The sequence below is a fragment of the Miniopterus schreibersii genome, assembly GCF_964146895.1.
Source record: "Miniopterus schreibersii genome assembly, chromosome: 6".
Taxonomy (NCBI): Eukaryota; Metazoa; Chordata; class Mammalia; order Chiroptera; family Miniopteridae; genus Miniopterus; species Miniopterus schreibersii.
This window is the reverse complement of record NC_138107.1, coordinates 23061576-23087996: the sequence shown is the minus strand read 5'-3', so window position 1 is coordinate 23087996 and position 26421 is coordinate 23061576. Positions and strand designations below refer to the sequence as shown.

Sequence of the window (26421 nt, the reverse complement as noted above, 5' to 3'; positions counted from 1 at the left end):
CAGCCTGAAATTCTATATGGAAGGCATTGCTCTTCAGTCACACCTCATATATCTGGCATTATTGGGAAATGAGGTTTCCACATGATTGAATTTTCCAGATAATTCAGCTGAGTTCGGCATGCTTTGCTGAGTGCCTACCATGTGGCAAAGCACAGGGGCATAAGGCCTAGTAAATAAGATCTCCAAAGCTCATAGCCTGAGGGCTGGGGCTGTGGTAGGCCTGCTGCACACACACGTTAATAACTATAATACAATGTGCTAAGCACTATGATGTAAGCATGCACTAAGTGTTGTGGAAACACAAATGAAGGGAAAATTAGTTCTTCATGTGGGAGGGTAAGGGACCTTAGGGGAAGCCACTGAGAGGGGTTCACCCTTGAGTTGGGTCTTTCTAGATGAGTAAGAACTGCTGAGAGAGAGAGCGTTGTACCCTAGAAGAAATATTCCAAAGTGTTAAAATGTTTAAATGCATAAAATAATTAAATAATGCAAATAAAATGATCAATGCCAGTAATACTACTACAAAGTCTAGCAGCCAGCACTTATCCATTTAACGGGCACTCACCATGTGTCTGGCACTGTGCTAAGTGCTTTACTTGAATTAATTTTTTCACAAATATATGTACTTATATATTCCCCAAAGAAAATCTGCTATGTATAATTCAACCTTTTCCTAATGTTCTGCTATGAATATAAATTTCTGTACTCCATTGTAAAAACATTTTAAGCTAGCTTGCTCGATGTCATTAGCCACCTCTGCTGCTTGGATATATTTAGCTAAGCTGTCATCATTCCAGTTCACAGTCAGCTTCATATTTACATCATCTCCCCCCTCCCTGCTTCTCTAAGATTTGTGATTCTTCTGTGGACATACTTCAGAATGTACACTGACAATTTCTACTCAGCAAAATTTCATGGGCTCTGCAGAGCAGTGCAGCAGAGCAGGACACTCCGATGGTCGATGACATTGGCTCTAAGTACACGGCGCGGCTCGCAAGCACGGCTGGCATTTCTTCAGTGTGCTGGGAGCGTGCTCTATTCAGTGGCTCTCAACTGGGGTGTCTTGGCCCCCAGAAGACATTTTACAGTCTCTGGAGGCATTTTTGGTTGTCACAATTGCTGATTCTAACACTGTTAAGCTAAAGCTGCTCATGAGAGAAGCTTTTGACGTTATAAACTCCGGAGAATATCATTTATTAATTTGTATTCCCTGGTTACTGTGTTCCGTGATAGAGCTATAATCGAGTTCCTTAAGTGGTGTGGTGGTATTTATGTCAAAGACCCAGAGAAAGATGTATGCTTTCTCCTTGGGTGGCCATCATTACATTTTTACTAGACTTAATAAGCTCTTAGAAGACAAAAGGAGATGGAAGGAGGTGAAATAGTTATAATAGTAGAAATTTTGGGAATAGTGGAGATGTCACTATAGACTGTAAGACTCATTTCTAATGAAAATGGAAGAGTACAATTTTTCCTCTAAAATTTATCCATGTATCTTCCACACAATTTCCCAAGGTTTTTCTTGGCAATGTTTACATAATGGTTTTACCTTCTTTCTCTCTCTCTCTTCATATATAGGGTGTCCCAAAAAATGCATACACACACTTTGAATAAGTATAAAGGCATTGTTAATTAAAATACATTTCTTTTTCAAAATTGATCTATCAACTGTTAAAATGGGTATACATTTTTTGGGGACACTGTGTATATATATATATACATATATATAATGTGTTTGTGCATACAAACATGCATACATATAATAGAAAACTATAACAATCTGAAGAATATTTCTCTTTATCTTTTATTATTATGTAAACAATCTTACTTCTTTCTGATAAGTTTTCAATTTAATTTTTTCTTCTATTGAATTTAGAGAGGAAGTTTTATGGATCATATGTATCAATAAATGTTACTAAAGTTAAAGAAAATGAATGAATTCCTATATCCCAAATTTATAAGTATAGATTATTAAAGACTTTTAACTGTAATAATTGCATAAATCATTTCTGACCCTAATTTTGCATCAAGCATACTGCATACAACTTATTATATGCACTTTTAGATGCCATAAATGTGTTTTGGTAAGAAAGTTGCAATTATAGTAATTTGCATAGCATTTTTATTTTGTATCCTCTTATCCCTACCATAGACTTATGAGGTAGATATTATTTTAATATTCATTTAAAGAAGAAACAAAAGCTCAGGAAAGTGTCTTAATTATTTTTTCTAATATCAAGCAATTCATTGTTAAAATTAAATAAATACCACCTCCAACTATAACTATGATTCTTTGCTTTATGAAGGTAAACTTATAATGAGGCTCTTCAAGGATCCATGAGTCTTATACCTTCTGCTCAAGCAATAAGATACCAATGAAAATTTTTTGCTAATCATATTTAGAAACAAGCAAGATAATATATGTGCCACAAAATATATGTACCCTTGATAAAACGGATTTCAGCAAAAGATGAATGGGGTTCTGTCCAAGGGCAATCCAATGCATGTTAGTTTATCCAATTCCCTTGCCAAGAAGTGATTTAATTTATAAAGAATTTTTACATGTGAACTACAAGGATAGTGTAATGAGAGGTAACAAAGCATATACTTATTTTGGACCATTTAGTATTGTCTATGCACATTTCTTCTTGTGTTGAAACAATGCAAAATGTTTTATTTTATAAATATGAATTTAAGTGTGTCCTGTAAATGTCCTCATGTTTCTTGCATTAACTCAAAGGCCCTCTGCCTGCTTCTGTTTTCTCCTACCACCTCAGATTCCACAGTTTTTTGCTTCTTTATGTCTGAGACAGTCTGGAGGCTCAAAGTCCCAAATGAAGGCACTTGTAGGGACTTACTCCCTCCACAACCTGTAAGCGAGAATCCGTTTTTGCTTCTTTCATCTTCAAGGAAGCACAGAAGTTCCTTGGCTGTGTCAACATAATTACCACCTCTGCCTTATGTCCATATGGCTGTCTCCCACTGTGAGCTTCTCTCTCTCTGCCTCTTCTCCTCCTAAGGACAGCAGCCCTAATGACCTTGTCTTAACTTGATTACAACTGTAAAGACCCTATTTCCAAACAAGATCTCATTCACAGAAATTAGGACTTCCACATATCTTTTTGGAGGACGCAATACAACGCATTCCAGGGAGCTTGTGGGTCAGTGTTTGATGAGAAAGATAGAGCGATTATGGATGAAGAGTCTTTATTACAGTGATTTGGCTTTTCTACAATTGTGGGATCGCGTTAAACAGTTTATGTAAGGCTCCTGCTTTTGCAAGTGGTGATGGTGTTAAGGTTTGGAGCACAAACTATTTTCCCTTAGAAAAAGGGAAAACTTGGACACAGACACACACATAGAGGGAAGATGATATGAAGACACAGGGAGAAGACAGCCGAATATAAGCCAAAGAGAGAGGCCTGGAACTGATCATTCCCTCAGAGTCCTCAAAGCAACCAACCATGCCAACACCTTGATTTTGGACTTCTAGCCTCCAGAGCTGAGACAATAAATTTCTGTTGCTTAAACCAACCAATCTGTGACACTTTGTTAAGGCAGCCTTGGGAAAGTAATGAAATATTTGCTTAACACATCCATGTAAATGGGCTTTTTTTGTTGACTAGAATGCAGGCTTTAATTTTATTATTATCATTGCACAAAATATAAAGAAATTATATTATGGGTTTATTTTTGCTGTAAGTGAATATATTTTTCTACATATATATTTTCTCTCTACTGCATTCCTTTTAAATGAATTAATAGTTTTTCTTTTTCTTATTTTACCCTAATTTTATTTTTTATTTTATTATTATTATTGTCTTTTATTATTTTTTTTATTTTCAATTACAGTTGTACATTATTATGTTAGTTTCAGGTGTACACGCCAGTGATTAGACATATAACTTTCCAAGTGATCATCCTGATAAATCTTGCACCCACCTGGCACCATACATAATTATTAAAATATTATTGACTATATTCCCTATGCTGTACTTTACATCCCCATGACTATTATGTAACAATCAACTTGTACTTCTTAATCCCTTCCCTTTTTACCCATCCCTTAACCCCCCTCCCCTGTCTTTAAAAAAGTCAGGTAAAAATGGTAAGACAGGGCAACTTTAACAAGTTTACTTTATATTGTTCATAGGAAATATTTAGTATATTCTACTGTTTCCAGTGAGATGAGTGATATTCCTTAGTGGAGTAATTTTATACTTCAAAAGGAAAAACATCTATGGAATGGGTGAAGATTTCTTTTTAAGATGCTGTATGAAAGTTGCTATATGAGTGAAAATTATACAATTATTACCATTGTGCTTCTTAAAAATAGATTTGGTTCTCCCAAAGCATGTTCTCTTGTCTTTAGGTAATTCAGAAGGGCTTCTTATATAAGAGAGGAGAATTAAAGAATACATGTTATCAAAAATAAAAAATTTTTAAAGTAAAAAATAGTGTAACTTTGGTCAAGAATAGGAAACCATGAAGCTTATGAAAGCAATTGAACCTTCATAACTTTTCAGAGGTGAATTAGAAATATATGAATTTTTCAAAGCATACTCTTTGCCTATATTTACCTTCCAATGAATTGGGATTTGCATCACTGAAATTCATATATTTAGGGCTACCTTTAATCCTTCGGTTAGTGTCTTTTCTAAATATATCTATTAAAACTGGAATCATTTTCCCCATAGACATACTTGACAGTTTTGAGACTTGAACATGGATTAGTTTGGGGATCATTTTTTTCTAGAAAAATAGAACAATTTAAAAATAATAGAAAATACCACCTAATGAAATGCGTTAACTAGTTGAAACTGTTATCAAAATTTACCTCTTTGTTCTGTTTTGTTTTTCAAGGGTTTACTTATATCTTGCCAACAGATGTTATTATAAGCTTTGTGGGATTTATTAGAATATTTTCCCCATGTTTCAAATGAAACAGGTTTGAAATAGGGTAGCACTTAGGTATTTCCCAAGATACAGGATGATTCTTTTGTTTAAGAAGCTAATAGTTTGATTAAATTAATATTCTAAGATTATAGTCTCAAAGATATTTACTAAATATCTCAAAATTATAAGGATAAACTTTTCTTGGAGCTTGTTTATTTGGTGGGTTTTCTAAGTTAGGACGAAGAGGGGGAATATGACATTCTATCATACTGTGAATTTTCATGGATTCTTAAAATTCAAGTGAGAACTGTTTGCAACTTTTCATTGCCTTGTGGTGTATGCTTGTCCTATGTCTGTGGTATCTCAAACTGAGTCACATTTTGGATATAAAAAGTGCAACCCTCCTTTGGGAAGCGCTATGATTAAAATTGTGAAGGAAATTGAAAGTTTCATAGTTCAGAGTAGGTTAGCGGACAATTTAATCGATCATAATACATTTATTTTATCTTCTCTAGGTTAATGGAGGAAGGGTGTAAATCAAGTTGAAATAAAGAAATGAAGGTGTAGCTTTGAAAATATTGACTGAGATTCTTCACTTCTATTAAAAATAGTTTAATTTTTAACTATAGAGCATTTTATCTAAAGATAAAATGTGCATGATTTAATTTTATTCAAAATTTGCTTTTTCCATTTCGTAAGCCACTTTTGAAATGACTTCTATGATGCAGATAGATGGCCAGTGTAGTAAACCAATATTTAACGTAGCTTATTATGACATAGTTCTTATTTTCCTCATATAAATAATAAGCTCTTTAACAGAATCAGCACAGTAAAAAAGGTCATAAAATGCATAATAGTGTATTTCTATATTGCTTTGAAGAAGTTCCAATATTTTACCAGTAGTCTATCTGAGCTTCATTTTCATCAATATAAAAGAGCTGCTGTAAAGATTAAATGTCAGAAATATGTGTCATTTAGCTCAGAGACTGCCTATAGTAAGAAAATAATAAATAAAATAATCATAATTCAACAAGTATTCATACATTTGTAAACTTAAAGCTAAAGTTAAGATTGATAAATGCTAATAACAGTAACATTGTGGAGTTTTTTCTAAAACATTCAAGTTCATACTCATAGCTATTACTGTCCCTGAGGACTTAGGCTTGCAGAAGACGTTAAAGAAAGTCAGGGTAGATTTTTTACCCCCCTCAATCAATGGAATTTACCCCTGAATCAACTAGTGCACTCTCTGACCCTCTCTTAGACCTTGGGTATCCATAATATAATTTATATAAAAATGGAAAATGAAATAAAAATATGTAGAACAAAATGGAAAAACATTTAATGAAAATAGAAACAAATGGAGAGCTATCTCTGTGCTCTGTTCCTTTGGGAACCCACATTCATCCAAACCGGAGGAGCTACTTTCACTTCTGTCTCTACTCAGTTTAATCCTTGCCTGTGAACTTGCCAGTGAGAGCTACTTACAGATAGTGGTTTCGGGGAACACTGATTATCAGGGACCAAATCAAGCTCCCTGAGTTAGTTTGTAAAGGCCAATGAAGAGCAGGAAAATGAAAATTACTTTCAGATATTACTAATCTGCACCAGGTTTGGGTTAGGAGTCGAGCAATAAAAAAGGTTCTGTATCTTATTACCCATCACTTGAGTCTCTTGTTTCCCTTGTTCTTTAATTAACTCCTGTTATTTTCAAAAGTGCTTTGGTAATGTTTTCACTTAAGTATAGGAAATGATGGTCTTTGTTCAAACCTTTAACTTTTTTTTTATTGTTGTTCTTTTTCTCCTCAGGGATGCAGATCTGTTTTTGTTAGACACAAGAAAGGCCCAGGCTTTAGATGTGGGTTGGCTTGTCTTTGATATCACTGTGACCAGCAATCATTGGGTGATTAATCCACAGAACAATTTGGGCTTACAGCTCTGTGCAGAAACAGGAGATGGTAAGCACTGAATTTCATGTATTTTTTTGTGGTGCTGGTTTTGACACATTGAGAGTTACAGCTTTTTGTTCAGTTTAACTAATATGTGCTTTATACTTCCAACGTGCAAGGTAGCATATTCCATAGGATAGCTCACTACTATATGAATTAGTTAACTGGTTTATGAACACATTTACTCAACATACATTTATTTTCAAGCTCTGTAGTAGGGGTGGAGAGATAAAGAAGTAGGTACTGTCCTTGCTCTCAAGGAGTTTTTAATCCTGTATGAAAACCCGTATGCAAACAAACAGAAATAATCTAATCTAACAACACCAAAATTAAAGTATATACAAAGTACTATAGATCTTGCTCTTGATTGTGGTGGTGGTTACAAAACTATATAATTTGTAGACATGAACAGGACATTAAGAGTGAGTATCACCATATATAAATTATATCCCAAAATCTGACTAAAAAGGACAAAGAAATGTATATTTAAAAGATGCTAGGGAAACACACAAAAGAGCTACTGTAATAATGCAAGGAGGAAGGGAAGTTGGGGATGGAACAAAGGAGTCACACACAAAACACTCAGAAAATAATTAGGTCTTAACATATTTGGTCACACACAACAGCTCCAGAATCACTTATGGGAGTAGTCTGTAGGAAATCTTCATTTTTTAAAAAAAACCTTTTTCTTTTAATATATCTTTATTGATTTCAGAGAGAGGAAGGGAGATGGGGAGAGAGATGGAAACAGAGTCACTGATCGGCTGCCTCCCGCACGCCCCTGACTGGGGATCGAGCCCGCAGCCCAGGCATGTGCCCTGACCGGGAATCGAACCCCGATCTCCTGGATGCTAGGTCAATGCTCAACCACTGACCATGCCCCACTGGGCAGAAATCTTTATTTTTAAGAAACCCCAGAAGTTATTCTTATGCTCACGAGTATCCGTGGAGCAGCAGCTATGTGCCTGTGCTTGGCTAGATGGTAGATTTGAAGCGGTGAGCTAACGCGGAGATGGCTTGATGGGACACTAGGTAGTAACCACACCATAATACTGTCGAATGTGTGTCACTACACACCAAGAGGAGCCTGATGGACTTATGAGTATTCAACAGGGAGAGAATTCAAGCTGCAATTTTAGAGATTAGGAAGATGTGATTAGGGTAAGAAGTTGTGGAAGGGTAGCCATTTCAGACAAACTGAAAAGAATTTGCAGACTGTGGTGAGAGGGGCCTTGGCACATTCGATCCAGAGGTGAGGGGAGCCAATGCCGATTTATTCAGAGCGTTGTTGGTCTTTGATCAGTCAAACAGTCCAAAATTTTCAATCCAAATCTGAACTCCCAGGTTATTTAAAATGATACTTGTCATAGCAGGCGGGTAAAACATAATTTATTTAATGGTGTGTTAGCTTGATTAGTAATTTTTAAATATTCAGAAGTATACCAAGTGGGCTTACATTGTGTTCCTGCCCTAGGGAGGGTAGTTTTCAAAAGGTTTATAACTAGAGAACACGCCTTATTAAGTTTTACTGCATTTAGTTCTTCACAGGATCACACAATAGATACACTAGTTGTAGTTGTCTCACTCATTTCTCCTTGCCTGGTTTAGTGAACTACAGTTAAGCATAAGGTGTGTCTGTCTTGGGTCTCTTTCAAGGGGGTTTATCACTGTGAGCAATTGGACTTGACTTTACATGGCATTGTTTTACCTATAAGCAAATTCACAGCCTAAGAATAACACCATAACCAATGTTGTCATTCCAAGGTTTTGTATATGGAATGGGGTTGACCGCCGTAAATTAAGTATATTCTGCAGTTAGTCTAGTGAAGGTTTCATGTGCCTCAGATCTTGACTGAGAAACAGAATGTTTTTGCTGAAAGTGTTATAGACAAGCTTCAGACGCCCCTCACCCAGACTTTCCATAGATTTTAATTACAATGCTGAATTTTTTAATAAACAACTTAAATATTTTGAATTATAGGTTATTTTTCAATTATGGTTTTGAGATTAGTGTTAAGGATTTTCAGTATTCAAGCATTATAAATGTGGACTGAGAAAAACACACATTTAAATAATCTTCCAAAAATTCTTACAGTGTTAAACTACTGTACATTTATGGTCAGAAATGTGACTGGGAAATCAGCAGTGTGGGGGTGAGCCAGTTGTTTCTTCCCTGGTATGCTGCCCAAACAAAAAAAATTAAATTAGTGGTATGTGCTTCTCCCAGTCTTTTCCTTGGGGATAAGCTTGAAATGTCTAACTAAACAACTCAAGAGATCTGTGAAATATGATCAGCCTGTTTCCTTTTAATTCCCTCCCCCCACCCACTTGAAAATTCTGAAATTTCTCTTTTGTTTTTTCACTCCTCTTATACTGATTTACTTTCCTTTACTATTTATGTAATTTAGCTTCTATCTGATTTCAATTTATCTTTTTCTCTATCAGAACTACTTTACATTTTGAATTTCTCTCTTCCCTTAATTTATTTCTCTTATATATTTAAGGGAAAATTTACTTTAAATTACTTTTGTATTTTTTATGGCATTTTTAAGACCCTAAAATAAATAAACATTTCACTTTTTTCAAAGGTTTCCAAATTCTCTGTTTAAGAGTTAGGTTTGATTCATACAGCATTTTGTTGCTTTTCTTTGTCTCTTTAATATGAAAATATTAAAATGGTTAAATGTGCTAGGCTTTTTGTATTTAAACAATACTTAAAACAGATTTTAACCAGAGGCAGAGCATATATGGCCTTAGGAAAGCAAGTGACCCTCCCACTACCTTAATTTTATTAACTTCAACCCCATGGAGAATATACATGTGATATTTCTCTATAAATATGGATAACCAGATGCTTCCACTTATTACTGTTCCATTCATTGCTACTGCTGATGTTCTCAACATAATATTGTGATATTGCTTCAAATGGAGCAGACAAACCATCTTTTATTTGCAATGATAGATTCTGAATATGTTTACTTCTTAGCAAAAGTAACTGGAAGTTATGAAAGAATGATACTCAGAACAGTCTGCTTTCAAAGTCATTTGTTTACTATTATTCATTTATTTATTTATTTATTCAACATAAAATTATTGAGTGCCTGTAACATGACAGACAAAATGTTAAAGGACAATATAACTTGGGAGCAGACATATGTAGCTAATCTTAGAAAGAATACGGCACCATAAATGCTAAAAATAGTGATGTAATCAACACGCTAAAAGAAAACAGGAAAGAGATGGTTGAGTCCAAATGGGACAGGGACAGAAGGACCATGGTTCAGGTGGCTTTTAAACTAGGTCAGCTGGGTAAGATTTCAAGAAATGGAGATGGGGAGGGAGGTGAGGGAGTTATGGGGGTAAATGAAATGGTGGTGAGACCAGGAGGAGAGAATTCATTTCTGAATGAGAAAACGATGGGAGTAAATACATAGAATGGTAAAATGGCATGGTATATTCTGGAAAAAGTCAATAGTCACGATGGTTAGAACAACTTTCATGTGTAAATATGATTGCAAGATGCTATTAGGGAAGTGATTTGGAGACAAATCATGGAAGGAACATGAAATTTAACTTATGTATAATATATTCTTGTAGCTTGCTCACACTTCATAAAAGAGCTAGACTTGCTGCTTTAATCAATCACAGCAACACCGTCGTGATTACATGTTGGAATGAATATCAGTTTCATGAGGTCATGGGATGTGTATTTCTTGTTCACAATCACACCCTCGGTGCTTGGTACAATGCAAGTTGTAGGCATTAAAAACATGCCTTGAATGGTCATTGAATGAGTTTGTGATTTAAAAGGCTCTTTTAGACCACCTGACACTGAACATGTTACTCTTAAAAAGACATTCCAAACTGTAAATTTTGGGTGATTATTAACCAAACCAGTTTGGTGTAACACAGGAGAAGAATTTTGTACCGCAAACCACAGTGCAGTAGTTAAAATAGTTTCAATCATAAGGTGAGGAGAAAGTCAGCTATGAATATTATTAAATTTTGTTTATCCTGCTCCTGCAAAGAAAAAAATCACAGAGGCCTAAATATATTTTGGAAATCAAAAGACTGTTGAAATCAAAAGTAGCATTATGATTTCTCAGAGGACCTGTGGAAAATACGTCAGTCTGTGAAATATTCTTTTTAGAAATCTGACAAATGAACTGCCATGGATTTGGCAGGAGAGTTTAAGAATATTATATTGATTTTTTTTTTTTCTTTTCATGCAGAATAGATGATTCTCTGAGTTTCATAGGTCTGTTTCAGCAAATTAAAGCAAACGTGAGCAAGTAAACAAACTAACAAAAATATTTGCTGCTTTTTAATGGACAAATATAGAGATTCCAGACAAGTGGTTGTATCCAATTGTGCAAAATCAGTTTCCAAGTTCTCAAGCGCTCTCATAGTGATTAACAAACAACCATGAGAGAATATGTACTCTCTTTTAATAACAAATTAGGCTTAGGTCAGTCTTATAATTTATTATTAGATTTTCAATTCCCTAAGTTATAAAATATATATTAATTATATGACTTATTAGGACTTTATTAAAATGGTTATTAAATCTATGGTAATTATTACCCTTTACACATATATGCACACAGGGTTTATTACACAGAAGTTTAATCTAGCTTTTAAGATGGAGTTTTCAACCTAAATACTATAATTTTCCATTGTTTGATGCTTATATAATTTAAACCTTCCAAGTAAATTAATTCTTTTTTTGAACTTGGGTTTATAGAATAAATTAGAGATGGAAAAACAAAGATAGTATTTTTGAGATCATTAGAATGTCTTTTAAAAAAACCCCTATGTTTTCAGACATTTTAGGTTTGGCAATACTCGAATTGAATTTTGCCAATGACTTTTTTCCTCTCTATTCAAACCCACTTATACGTCAAGGAAAATTCAATCCGTATGTTTCTGATTCATTTGTATTCAAGTCATCAAAATGTTGTTTTGTAAAGGTATTGTTTAATGTCCAAGAAACATTACAAGGTTCTTTTTTTAATAAGTCTCTAAAATCCATTTTTCTTCAAAGCTGTGGCATGATTTCCAAGGGTATCGAGGTAAAAATTCAGGTTTAAAGTCAGAGATTTCAAAGTTTTATTAGATTTTGTAGCAGGATCAAGAAAAGAAGATTTCAGCCCTGGCTGGTGTTACCCAGTGGTTAGAGCGTGGGCCCTCACCCCTAAGGGTCAAGGGTTCGATTCCCTGTCAAGGGCATATACCTGAGTTGCAGGTTCGATCCCTGCCCAGGTTGGAGTGTGTTCAGGAGGCAACCAATCCATGTGTCTCTTTCTTGTCAGTGTGTTTTTTTCCCCTCTCTCCTTCCCTCCCTTCCTTCCAATCTCTCTAAAAATCAATGGAAAAAGTATCCTTGGGTGAGGATTGCCAAAAAAAGAAAAAGAAAGAAAGGAAAGAGAGAAAGAAGGAAAGAGATTTTAGAGATATTTCAGAGATATAACTGTTCAATTAAATTACATTATAATTGATACTTATATATAATTTAAATAAATTTATAGTCATTGTTACAGATAACTTAGAACATTCGATACCTAATTTAAATAAGAAGGATAAGTAAATAGAATAGACAGCTCCATTATGGAAATATAAATCCTAAGAAGAAATCATTAGGAAAGCTAGATTCAAATATTGGCCCTGACAGATTATTTCATATTTTAGACATAGAATCAATAAAATGAGTGTTGTAGTAATTACCCTGCAAGGACAGTGCAAGGCTGTATTAGATGATAGGGTTGGAATATAATAAGACAGGAATGCAGGTCTTTATGCTTTGTCTAGAGAGTAGTTCACAGGGGCTTTTTATTTACTCTTGGTGGCACTCCTTTAACTTAGGATAATTATTTTATTGTGGAGGCTTTACAGATGTCTTAAGGAAGTTTTAGATAAATTCATAAATGATAGTCCACAAAAGAAAGGTAAGATTATTAACATATGCTCTTAAACTTTGAGTTGGCAGCACAGTACCTAGGCAGTTCTGTTACTAGGCTCAAGTTTAATAACTTGGGTTGATAAAATGATTATTGATAGGAAACTTTTAAATATATTCTGATATAGGATACGAAGCCAATAGGAATGAATATGCAGAGATATGTGTCATGATCGGTTGCTTGCTTATACTCATTAGATACTCATGGACACCAGCAAATATCACATTATTAGTACTTAATGTGGTATTTTTCTTGAGTCCCAACCATTTTATCCTTAGAAAAAATAATATAGTTATTCTGGGGATAACAAATTGCATCAAAAATATAAGAAAAACAAGCTTCTTGTCACTAGATAGTATTATATACAGGGATAATTAATTAAAGGCTTTCCTACATAACCATCAGAAAAAAATTTACAACTCAGAGATGCCTCAGTGTAAATTACTAGTATTTGACTAGTAAACTATTAGCAAGCCTTACACATCAACATGGCTTCTTACAAAGACTGTAGAATTACAAGCAGTATTTTAATGCTCAAAGTAGACATGGCTAAAGAAATATTAATAGTCTTTGCTAAAGAATGGGAGCCTGATAGTCCCTAATATAGTATGTTGTACTGACATTTATAGAAAATTGCATGAAATTTCCATAAAAGAATCAGAAAACTGAAGATATCTTATGAAATGATTGGAAGAACATCAGAGAAGACCTCCTTGAATGTCAAGGAAACAAACCATTGTAGTGGCTGTCTTCTTTTCGGACTATAACCCATGTTGATCATCAGTTATATTTATCAGACATTGCAAAGGGGTAAAGGTACAGCTTTTTTCTTGCTTGCTGGTTCACAAGAGTTTTCTCTATTCTATTTTTAGAAATTATATATATATCAGTTTTTCTAAAAGCTCCATTGATTTGATCTCCTTTTGTCCTCCAACATTATTGTGCAAACTTAGAAAAATCTTAACTATATTTATCAAGACAATGAACTTAAAAGTGAATATTTTGAAACTTTATTACCCAGGGTTTTTCCATGTTTTCTGCACTTTGACTTGTGGGATTTTGTTGTTGTTGTTCATTCCTGGAAATAGACAACAACTACATCTACATCAATAATGAGGAATTATTTATTTTTCCACAACCTTGAGGTGTTTTGATGCCTATTGTTCTTTACTATATACATTGTAAATTAACATACTGATTAAGAATTTTCTTTAAAATTGCAATATTCTGTGATATCTCCTAAATGTGCTATTTTTAAAGGAAAGTATTTGGTTAAGTAAGTTTGTTGTGTTATTGTTAGGATCCCTGAGACAGTCGTTTTTACCTCAGGGGAAATTTTCCAAAATAAGCCCTTGTGTTGTCAGATTACTATTTATCTGTGTCAAGGATCAGATGATCTATGTGGCTGGATAATCTGAATATCAGCTGACATAGTGCTAATAGGTAGCAAAAGAAACTCAGAGATCAAGGGTGATATTTTTCTTTTTGTCTTGCTGTTTTGACTATAGTTTCTCATTATTATTTATCTAAGTTCAGAAAGTTGAATTATGTCCACTTATCAGAGGATCTTTTAAACATTTTTGAGATTTGATAATATTCTCTTCCCTTATCAGAACTTTATCTTATAAAGCAATTAACTCATTTTCGTTCATAAAAGCATATGGCTCCCTTCTGCTAAATTTATAGTGATGACAATTGGTTTCAAATAAATAAATGAGAGAGTCTACATCAGTGAAACGGCAAGAATCACATATCTTGCTAAATGTTCTGGAAGGAAAAAGGAACATATACTCCTACGATTTTTCTAGGTAAATATTAGTATAAAAGAAGTAGTTCTTTATGTGCTGTTTAATGTTAAGGATAATTAGAGCATACTTGCTTGACTTTTGGATGAATATTTAAGAATAAATTAGAAGGATAGATGAGGAATATTTATCTTCAAATATTTAACTAAGTAAAATAAATAAATAAAATTGAATTTTTTTCCACATAGTCCAGAAATTAAATCAATGTGCAAAAAGGGCAGATTTAAGGCACAAGAAAAAAAAGTACTTAAGAAATGGAAATTAATGGCTGTGGAATTGTTTGTACTGTGAAGGAATGAGCTACATGTGACCAGAAGAATTCAGCATTTATTTGACCTTTTGTCTAGGGATTAGCATATTGCATAAGATAATTTGTCAGGTAATCGTAATTTAGAAGCATCTAGTTATACTTTAAGGATTATACATATATAAATATTATATCCTGAGGGGTGCAATGAATAAAAATGCACTGTTGTAAAGGAGCCTGATATTAAATACTTAACAGTTAAACTCAAACTCAAGATATTATGTAACATCAGAGATGGGAGAAACTGGTAAAGGGAATCAACAAATTCCATGCACTTTTTTTCAGGATAAGTGTGTGTGTGTGTGTCTGTGTAGGGTTGGAATATCGAGGCAGAAACTTATTCACAAGTTATCGTGTGAGGTATCAGATACAAGTCCATAGTTGAAAATCTATCATTACCAAGGTTTCTAGAGAGCTCCTATTACAGCATTTAGTAGGGTTATATTCCCTTTACTTGAAATGCCACAGAAAGTTTTTCAGTGTCATAACAGAACAAAATCTAAATTTTTCCAGAACATACTAGAATGGCTTCTATTTCACATTTCTATATAATTTCAAAAACATTAACACATAAATTAATTTATGATAATGCATTAGTTTCTAAAATTTTTGTTTTTAAAGGGCAAATACCATATGATCTCACTTATATGTGGAATTTAATCAACAAAATAATTTAACAAACAATATAGAAACAGAAGCATGGATGTATAGATCACACTGACAGATATCAGAGGGGAGGAGCTTTGGGGGCTGGGGGGAAAAAAGGTGAAGGGATTAACCCAAAACATATATACATAATGCATAGATACTATGGTGATTGCCAGAAAGAACAGGGGTGGGGAGAGGTGGAAGTGGGCAAAAGGGGCATAAATGGGGATGGAAAGAGATTTGACTGGGCGGTGAGGGCACAATGCAATGTGCACATGATGTTTTATTGAGTTGTACAAGTGAAACCTGTATGGTTTTATTAACCAATGTCGCCTGAACAAATTCAATAAATAAGTAAATAAATAAATAAATAAATCTCATGTTAAATAAATAAAAATATAGCTAAATATGCATTAGTCATTTTATGTGAATGATTCAGAAACTTGAGAATTACTGTATTTTTGTGGTTAAAAATGACTAGACTTCTACTGAAAATTATATGACATAGATTTCCCTTGGTATTTAAAATCGGCATTTGTTGATTTTCCAAACGCATGTAAGCTGTGACTTAAAGGTTTGCTAACTCATGTATTGTCTTCAAGCTTATGAAAGAACATAAATCTTCCTGTATGCTTTAGATTTTTGCTATTTCCCACTGCATAAAAATGAGCAAAATCATCAATATGCTTTTCATGGCTAGAGTAACCAAACATAAATTTTGGAGCCCTGTTAAATTTCTACTTTGTTCAACCCAAGATCTTATTATCGTATTAATCATATAAGATTTTCACAAACTAGGCTTTATTTTCAAACTCACTCCATCACAACTTATTTTCTGCCTAATTGAAAATCTGCTGTTTTTATACCCTGAATTTTGTGGTACTTTTTATCAACATCAGTGATTCTTTCATGCTAATATTTCATATTTTTTTACTTTTTCATGATTGATTCCAGGTTTTACTTCCTAGGTACATCTTTAGTTCATTTGGAGTAAATATTCAAACTATGTATTTGCTATGATGTTCAATCAGGGTAATTTTAATAACAAAAGAGAGCTTACTAAATGCTACCACTTCGCTAAGCTCTTTAAATGGAATGTCTACTTTATCTTCACTATTATCCCATTTTGTACACGAGTAATCTTGGCCTTAGATAGTTTAAGAATCTTGCCCATGAATCTAAAAATGATTTGTTTTCAGAGCCTGCTCTTACATGCTGTGACTCACAAATTACATGATTTGTATAAATTCTAAACTGGATAAAGAGTATTTTTATAATTTCCAAATAAAACAATGCTATTAATAATGATTGTTATGGAACAAAATTGAATTTTATGTTGGATATGTTTGGAATTACCTTTGAGTTTTCATATTTTCTGTCTGGAATTTAAACGTGATCTGACCCAAAAAAACTAACAACAGTTTTATCATACTTTTTGTTTTCTCAATTTAACTACAGTACTTCAATAGTTCTTTTAGCTCCTTAGAAAATTAAAGCTAATTAGATAAATTCATAGATTGAAAAGAAGGAAAAGTAACTTTTCTTTTGCCAGTGATTGAGTTCAATGTGTAATTAAATTTGACTGAATTTAATTTCTTTATTTTTCATTTGATAATTAACTTCCTCCTTCCTTTGTGCCCTGCGTTTCTCACTAATGTATTTTGATAGATTTTCCTCGCTTGTTTTCTCTCCTTCTCTGCTTTACTCTCGCTTAATCTATACTCCCCACCATGGCATCCTCATATCCACCTCTCCCCACATTCTTTTCAAGTGTGAACTGGTGCTCAAGTTTTTAATTTAAACCAGGGTCCAGCAAACTCATCCTGAGGCTAGTCAAGAATGCAGTTTCCAAAAATGTATTAGTTTATTATTTAGCAAAGTCAGTATGCGATCAGTCCTTTCCCTCATCACACAATCCCTTCTCCCAGCATCAAAGCTGATAAAGCGAGTTGGTATTGTTTCAACTTTAAAGAAGTCTTGGACTACCTGAATTCTTGGGGAGCAACATATTGGGGTAAATTTTCCCCAAAAAATAAAAAAAAGAAAAGTCTCTGGCAATGAAACACATTTTTAATTTAACAGTGTGCTTAGCTTTGCCTTTTTATTTTCCCATATAAACAAAGCTTCACTGGACAAACCAGGACAGCTTTTCTAAAAAACCTCATATTTTTAACAAAATGGTTTGAATCTTTTAATTTACAGATAGCTTAGTTCTGTTGATTTTGAAGAACCATGATTCTGATTTCTTTTTGAATGTCTATACCTATTTTTGATATATATATATTATATTTTTCTTCAGTTAGAACTCTGAAATGGGCCTCTTATAGCCTAGTTTGGTCTTGTGCAATAATTTGTAGTGAGAAAATAATTTTCCTTTATAAACAGATGTTGATTATGGAATATATTCAGTAATAAATTGTAAAACCTTCGCTTTGCTATTTTACCATGTCCATTTTATACACAGCGTTTCAAAACTAGGTTTTAAAGGCAATTTCCTTTGTTTTAATTTATAGTATAGTTTATATTTGAATGAGAGCCACATGGTAAACATAATTTGCTTATCCAAATTTTAGCATCACAACTCAAAAACATACATAAAAAGGAGTTTTGAAATCAATGATTTAAAGTAAGCAGAGACAAACAGGAGTTAGTCTTTCTTCATTATCTGGTGAAAGATGTACTTTACCATCTCTTAGATTTCCCTTAACAAAAATGGATATGGAAGTGTTTGGCTACATCTGCTTTTCTGTTTCTGATTTTCCCTAATTCAGAACAGTAACCATGGAGCACCAGTCTTGCCCAACAAATGCCAATGTCAGGAACATAGTCCAGTTTTTGTTGTTTGTTATATGCCTTATTCTAGACTCTAACCCTGGTTTAAGTAATGAACTGAGGGGTAAATATTTTCGTGGTTATATCAATTCAGAGCCATGGAGAATATGAAATTCTCCTTATTTTTGTCATATACTAGCGTTAACTCTGTCTTTTCCGTTGTTCTTTCCACTGTAAGTTTAACTTATTGCTGGTACATGTTTCTTAGAGACAGATTGCAAAAATAGCAGTGTTGGTTTCGAATCACAAGCAGGGAGCACAATGGGAAGAGGAGAGAACCTTTAGTCAGTGTAAAGTGTGAGGAGTTCCTGCGGCCCTGTGCTGCTGAGAGTTAAAATTCAGCACAACTGAATTCACAGGGGATGAAGGAAAACCAAAACAGAAACAAAAGCATCTAATAACCAAACCCAATTGTATATAGTGCAAGTGGTGATCAAAATTTGAAATTAGAGGCACATTTCTTTTGTAGGGGAATTATATATCCCAGGCCCTTCAAAACGCACACTAATTCCTCTGTGATGTGACAAGTTTCAATTTGAGTGAAATAGAAACGGGAGACCACCTGCCCTTTCATGGCTGGCAAGGAGTGTTCAGGGCTTATCTTCCCACTTCCTAAGGAAAGCCCAATTTTGACCTTAGCAAAACAGGCAGCTATAACACTGTTCTTGGCAGACAGTTTGTTGGTCACTGACAGACCTATGAGATGGATGGTTTTCTTCCAGTCTTCTCAAGGGCAAAAGCAGAGACCTAAGATGAAAGCATCAGCCCTAGACAATCCCTAACAAAGGGGAACACTGTGTATTTAAAGGAATAGCATACTACTCTAGGGTTGGCAGGGTGGAGTTAAATACCTGAGCCCTCTTGAGTCTTACTTTATTCATTTTTGAAATGTAGTCATTGTTTTGCTACAAGGAGTAAATAAGATGATATATGTAAATCAGCTGGTAAAATACCTACCTTTCATATGTGGCAGCTGCTGTTCTCTCTTAACTTCAGAAGTATTAAATTTGCTAACCTCCTCAATTCCCAGTTTCTCTGATCCTTTTGGGTACCAGCTATATCTACATTTGCAGATAATCACATGATTTTTCTTTGAAGTAATACAACTGATAGATATATGAAAGTTCTAGTTATACTATGAGATCAGATGATGCCATGACCCAGGTTGACCAAAAGGTAAACACTCTGGAAATCCAACTATTATGTTATATATAGACAGCTCTGAAGGATGTTTTTGTTCTGGGGGCCACCATGGAATCAAGGTGGCGTGAGATCTCACCTTAGGTATGGTCCGTATATGGGGCAGGCCAGTTGACATTCTTGCCAAAATCAAAGACATGAGAAATTGAAGAAAAGGTCTCCTTCTCTTCACTCAAAAACTATTTTGTTGTCCAATTTTCATATGTATAAGAAATAATTAAACACCAAATGCCTTTTTTTTTTTAAAGTAACAAAAGTTTATTTTTTATTTATGCTGTGTATCTACCAGGGGTCAACTGAGGCTCTGTTTCTTGTCATCATTGGACCCACACTGGAGGAGCAGTCACTATGCATAACATTGTCCAAATGTTTTCATTCCATTTTCTTTTGGCAAAAGTAGACACTTATCATATCAGTTTTTTACTGCATATTTGGGAAAATACCTTGTACTCTTTCTCTTTATTAGGTGTCAAAATAATGTCTCCCTCTTTCATTTTGGTAGTACTGGCCTACTGCAAAGATCCTAGAAGTAGCCTGTGGTCATTTCACAGGTTCATGTGTCAAATTGAAAGGAAAGGTCAAACATTTAAGGAACCATGCTTTTCTATATGAAAAAAAAAATTTTTTGACTAATATATCATATAAGGTGGTAAAAAAGGATGTTTTCTTTAGAAACTCATAAATTTCCCGAGCAGCTGCATTAAGTTCATTTTGAAGACCTCTTTCCCTCACTATCAATAAAATGTAGCGTATGAAATTGATTTCACTGCTATGAAACAAACTAAAATGAATTTGAAGTCTGAAATTTTTTCCTCATTGATATATTAAGACATAAAAATAGTTTTTAAAGATCCTCTTGGTTGATTTCTGCTGAAAATCTGCATCATTATAGTTTCATTTAAATCTCATGATTTTAAAGAAAAGAAGTATGTGTGCGTGTATACTTTTTATTTTCACATAATAACTGGAAAAAAGACTAAAAATAATTCACTTTTCCCATGGTTTTGTGAAAAGAATGTTTCTGCTTTCTTAAAATAAATGAGGGCTGTGAGACCAACTGCTAACCAGTCTTTTGAGGCATGTAACAGATGATGTCTGTAAAGCTCGCAGGGCCTCAGGGGAAAGGCATTATATACAGGGTGGAGCAAAAGCAGGTTTACAGTTGGTCATATGGAAAAAAGTACAATAATTAATAAATAATAAACTGTGTGTCACCTACTCACAACTGGAAACCCACTTTTGCCCCACCTTGTATAAAGAGAAGAGCTATTGAAAAGTAGGTGCTTGCATGAAGGTAGAGTGAAATTCTTAGTTTGAGATTCATATTCAACTATCTGAAGCAGGGTCCGAGTAAGCATTTGTTGGGGTTGTCATGCCTGAGACAGTACACCTCCTCATTTCAGGCCGATGTCCCTTGGAAAGAGACTAATTGTTTTCCACCGCCTCGGTCCCCCCCTCAGTGCAATGAAACATTGGGGTGTTCTGCACCGCTTCCACAGCTAGGCACACAGCTCTGGCCTTGCTGCTGTACGGTTCCCAGCCTTTCTTTCCTCAGGCCCTTGCTCCTGGAGTCTCATGAGCTTCAGTTCTATATGTATTTTTCCCCCATCATGCCTCTAGTCAGCATGTTGATGTTTCTGACCAAGTATCCACTTTTCCAGTCCCCACCATACTTTCAAACTGGAGGGTATTACTGTCCTGTTTGCAAAAATTTTAGAAAGAATTTAAACCAAAAAAAAAAAATAGCTTCCTTCTTTAAACTTATCTCTCTCTCACATATTTGAATTGTAGAGGAAAATGGATTCCTTCTACTGTCATATTACCAGGAATTATAACTGCATTTCTTATCTGCAGGTAACTCTCAACTCACATTTCATGTCAGTGCGTGGTTGCCCTCTGTGGATCGCACACCTCCAATGTGTCTTTACTTTAACGTCGGCTGCAGAATCTAGCTTTATTCACATATATTATTACATTTGTTCTTTCTTTTGTTTCCGATCCTTTTCAATACCGAATATAGAGTTAATTGTACATATGTAATATTTAACATATAATACTTAATATATAATAAAGTGGTTATTTTTAATTTACTCTTTTAAATGTCAGTATAAAGAAGAGAGTGGGGGGCTCTAGAAAGGCATTGTATGAAGAGCCGGGTCTGTTGGACAGAACCCCAGAATTGCTATGCAGACTCACTCAAAAATCTCACTACCTTTCACTATCATCTCAATAAGTTAAATTTAAAAATGTTTTAAATACTACTTAACTACAAGTTTCTAGTATCACTGAAATAGTCTACTATACCAGCCTTTCTTTGTTTTTGAGTTTATGAGGCAATGTAAACCATCTTAAAAACAAGAAAGTTCTGAGCACAAATGTAAAATTCTATTTGCGATTTATCAAATCCATGTGCTTATTTCTGACAATAAGCTTATGCTTTTAATATAAAACTTGAAGCTATGCAAATTTTTCATCAAATTATAACAGAGTAGAAATTCAGAGCTGCATTGCAACGTGCTTAATTTAAGGTTACACTGAGTTAAAGTGTATATGGAATTTAAGTAGACAAAATTGTATCTTCTCTACATTCCTTAAAATATGATATAAAATGATTTTAGTCTGTATGCTGGGTAGAGAATTCTGCACATTTAAAATCCTCTGCTTCTGGAAGGGTTAAAATTCCAGTATAATTTTGAGTTACAGAAACTATAATTTAAGAGCCCCAGAATCAAATTTAATCACAGATTGAAAATAAGTAAGGATCAGGAGGATCTGTGAACGAGAAACAATGCATCAGTTTGTTTTCTATGAAAGCGTTCATGAAGGATGCTACAGGAACTTTTTTTGAAATGAAGGAAAGGTAATTTGTGCACAAGTTCCCATCACAGGTGTTTTGGGTTAAGCAGTCAATTACTGTGGGTTTATAGGAGAAAAAACAAACTGGGATTTATGCTAACATCATAGAGCGATATGGACGTTTAGACTCTGATAAATCCTCAGATGAATGTTTTTCAAACTGTGTATTCTGGAGGGAAACTAAATGCTCCTATTTGGAACCACTTATCCCTGTAACATCAACATGTCTCTAAAGAGCTGTTTTATGTCAGAGACTCCTTTAATAACCCCGTTTTTAAAGAAATAAACATTTTTGAAAGTCACATTTTCCAAAAAGAATGGCCTGAAATACAAAACCAGTGAGTTTGGGATGGACCTTTGCTGTGCCAGCTTACCTTCTCTCTGACTCTGAATGTGAAATAGTGTGTCCTCAGACAGATGTGGAGACAGCGCCTGGACACCGGCGCTCATGCAAAGTCCTAAGGGTCAGAGTCGCAGACCTGGAAGCCTTGCATCTCCAGCTTCAGTTAAGGCAAAATTTAGTAGGATGAGCCCCAGCCTCACCAGCATCCCTCTTGATTGCTGTGTGAGGAGAGCAACTGTTTCTTTTAGAAGATATGGTCCTAGCCCTATCTTTATTCACTCTGTACTTAACTCAACCGAGAAATTACATAGCCAGACATTTGCTGCTAAAATTGTTTCTCTTCCCTTGGAGTTTGTATGGTCATTTTGAGAGGAAATAAGAGGAACGAGGTTTGAAAAGTTGTAAAAATTTTTTACATGCAAAGATTTAATGAGTATTCTTTTTCTAAACACATAAGACAAACACTTCTGCCAATACCAAACTCTGGACTTCCATTTTTGTTCTCACTACCCCTTTCATTTAATAATCCAAGAATTCTGTGATACACAAACCTGGGGTAATTGAGCACAAACAACGTTTCTTTGAGGGTAGCTGCCATGAAATCAGTGGAATGCCGGTGTGTTCTTCATAAGCCTTTCCTATCTCCTCTCTTCTCCCATTTGAGTAGGAGACCCCAAGTGTATTTAAGCTTGAACGACTCCCATCAGCCAAATTCTTCTCCCTCTTGCTGTCACTCTACCCACTAAACAGATCACATCCCTTCCATCTGCCTAGTGCGCAACATTAGGGCCTGGGTATAAGACAAGGGAAGTGACTTCCCGATGTAACAGGCACTTCATGCGTCACCGGCACTGGCTCTTGCTTTGGCAAAGTTGTCGGTGCCCCTTCAAAGTCCCAATGCTCTGCTCACCTTTGAACCGCTCATGCTCATGCAGAAGCTCATGCTCATGCTGACGCTGGCACAGAAGATAATCTTGGACCTACATCCTGTCATCCTGCACCAGTGAGGAGATGCTCGGCAACCACTCTCCAAAGTGGTGATGCCTTGCCTTCCTGGCATTTTCCAGGGACTTCAGATAAAAACAGATTTTCTTGAATTCTCGGTTCTTTAGGAGTTAGTCATGCAACCTTATTGGAGCTGCACAGACTTAAAATCACTGCTTCCTTATTCTCACTGGGACATTGTTTTGAATCTATGAGTTAGGGATTCACCTTTTCCTCAGGATGACCTGCCCATGAGGTTGCTCCATCCAAATTCAAAACTGTGTCTAGTGAATTACGCCTGCCAGTGTCCTAGCTATGCCTGGACATGTCTGAGTCCCAAGGTGACTAAGCTTGGGCTCAAGCTGATGTCCTTACTGCCCTTTTCATTTAATACTCTTTTCATTATTTCACCCCATTTTTATTTTCACTGTATATTCAGTGATTAATCTTTATATATTTTCTATCTATCATTCTGTGTATTTTAAACTAGAAATAAAAAATAAAGATCAGCTTTCAAAAGTAAATCCATGGTGATAGACACCTACATATAGTTTTCCCAAATCCAAATGTTTTGGGTAGGCTTCTTTATTTATATATTGGCCATATCTAAAACATACTGTACATTTAATAATAAAACTAAGCATGTTCAAGTAAATTTTATGAAAGATTCACTATCTTCAATACATGTAATAGAGTCTGGGTTCCCATTAGTACTTCTAACAAAAACAACTGTTCAGGCATTCAAAAGGTTTAGTCTACACAACCAATGCAGGTATATTGTGTCTGAAGGAGTAGGTCAAATAGTTAAGCTATGGTGTAGCTCAAGACCAAGAGTAACTGAGCAAGCATTAACTTATGGAATCTTAATAGTCACCTCATTGCTGAAGTAAAAAGGAAACCAAGAGGAAACTTAATAATATCAAAAGTTATTTTAAAGGGAGTTCACATTGGTTTGAAGGGTACTTTGCTTCACACACAATATCCACCTTTGTAAAGCCCAAGAAACCCATATTTGTAACATACACACATCTTTACAGTTTTCAGAACATAAATCTTTAGAGCAGTATTATTTCTCCACAGATAAAAATTAAAATATTGAAAGTCTTTAGAAAAATAATAAAAGAACCCCTCCTGCAAACCAAAGGAAACTTGGAACTTTGTGTTAAGTGCTTATTTAACTATAAAAGGGTCTGTGTGTGTTGTAATGAATGGAAAACCGATTTTACTGTATTCCATTTGTGAACATCTTGCAGCAACCTATTTCAGTATTAGAAAGATCATATATTAAAAATGGTTTCTGCAGTCATCAATGTATACAAGTAAAAATTTAGTTTCTGTTAAATTAACACTTCATTAAAAAATCAAAATAAAAGCTCAACAAATATTTTTTATGTTGCACTCCAAGACAGGGGGGGAAAAATCAAAAATTTGAAGAACAGATTGCCAGTTATTCTATTCCATAACAGTTAAGTTTCTCAGTTCTTTTTTTCTTTTTTTTCTTTTGCTGAGCTCTCTGTCACTGGAAACATCTTAAACCAATTTCAAGTGCTACACCTGAATAAACATGTTGTAAAAGTGTTTATGTATTGAAGTGGGTCAGTTCAAGGTATGGTATTTGGCTGGAACTTCTAATTTCTCTTTTTACAGCAAAAGGGCTGCCAGAAGGAGGAAGTCTGAGCTGAATTAATACATTTGTTACAGTGGAAGTAGAATGGAAACTGCTCTGACCACAAATCAAACTGCCTCTTTCATTTATGCCAGTGATAGAGTTTTTCTAAGAAATATAGACTCTGGCATAAGGCCACTGTAAGTTTGCATTTAAAAGAGAAATCTATATGCTTATTTGTTTAAGGTTTACTGCTTTGATTATTTGTAAGTTCTCTCTTTGGTAGGACTGAGTATAGTGGCTTTTGTGAGGTGGAATGCCATTTTGATACTTGTAGGAACTGCACAGGCTTTGCCAATATGTTGTAGAACAATTGTTGAGGACCCCGATGCTGCCTGGATTGGTGCACACTTTTTTTTTTTTTTTTTTTTAACCAATACCTCCACATTTAAAGGACCTCTGTGTCTGTCCCAACAGCTGCACAGACTCACATGACACAGTCTCATTTTCTGACGGTAGAAGGTCTCTGCACAATACAAGTATACACAAAAGTGTTTATGCTGCCAAAATAAATTTTGTTAAGAGCAAGAGTTTATTTGCTAAAATGCCATTGATGCCGTTTCAGGGACTTGTTTTCCTTTTCTTTCTTCTAAGGTGGGTCAGGCCTTATAATGGACTGAGGTTGCTCCACAGTCTTTACTGAATAAATATTTTAAGAAAACATGCACATCTCCCATGGGGCAAAGCACAGTCAGTCATGCACATATTTCAAACCACATTATATATTACTCTTCAAAGATTGGTCATTTCTGTATGTCAAGTAGAAAATTTGCATGAGTTCTGAGTAATTCTCAACTAAATTTACAACGTAAGATTACACAGTTTCATTCCCTTGCATGATTTTCATGGACCGAGATATCAGCCAATGGTTTGCCTCATATATATTATAGTATTAATATATATTATTATATATTTATATTATATATAATATTTTCAGTGATTATTTTAAACTGGAGAGGATAGTAAGAGTAAATTGTA

The 26421-nt window shown here is 34.6% G+C and overlaps 1 protein-coding gene across 1 annotated transcript in view; it reads left to right on the top strand.

Annotated features, from left to right (window-relative positions):
* Positions 1 to 26421, top strand: part of BMP5 (bone morphogenetic protein 5) — a 109298-nt gene that overhangs the window by 63794 nt on the left and 19083 nt on the right. The window contains exon 3 of the mRNA XM_081140781.1: positions 6706 to 6854. Coding sequence (XP_080996907.1) covers positions 6706 to 6854 — 149 coding nt within the window. The remainder of the gene's footprint in view (positions 1 to 6705; positions 6855 to 26421) is intronic.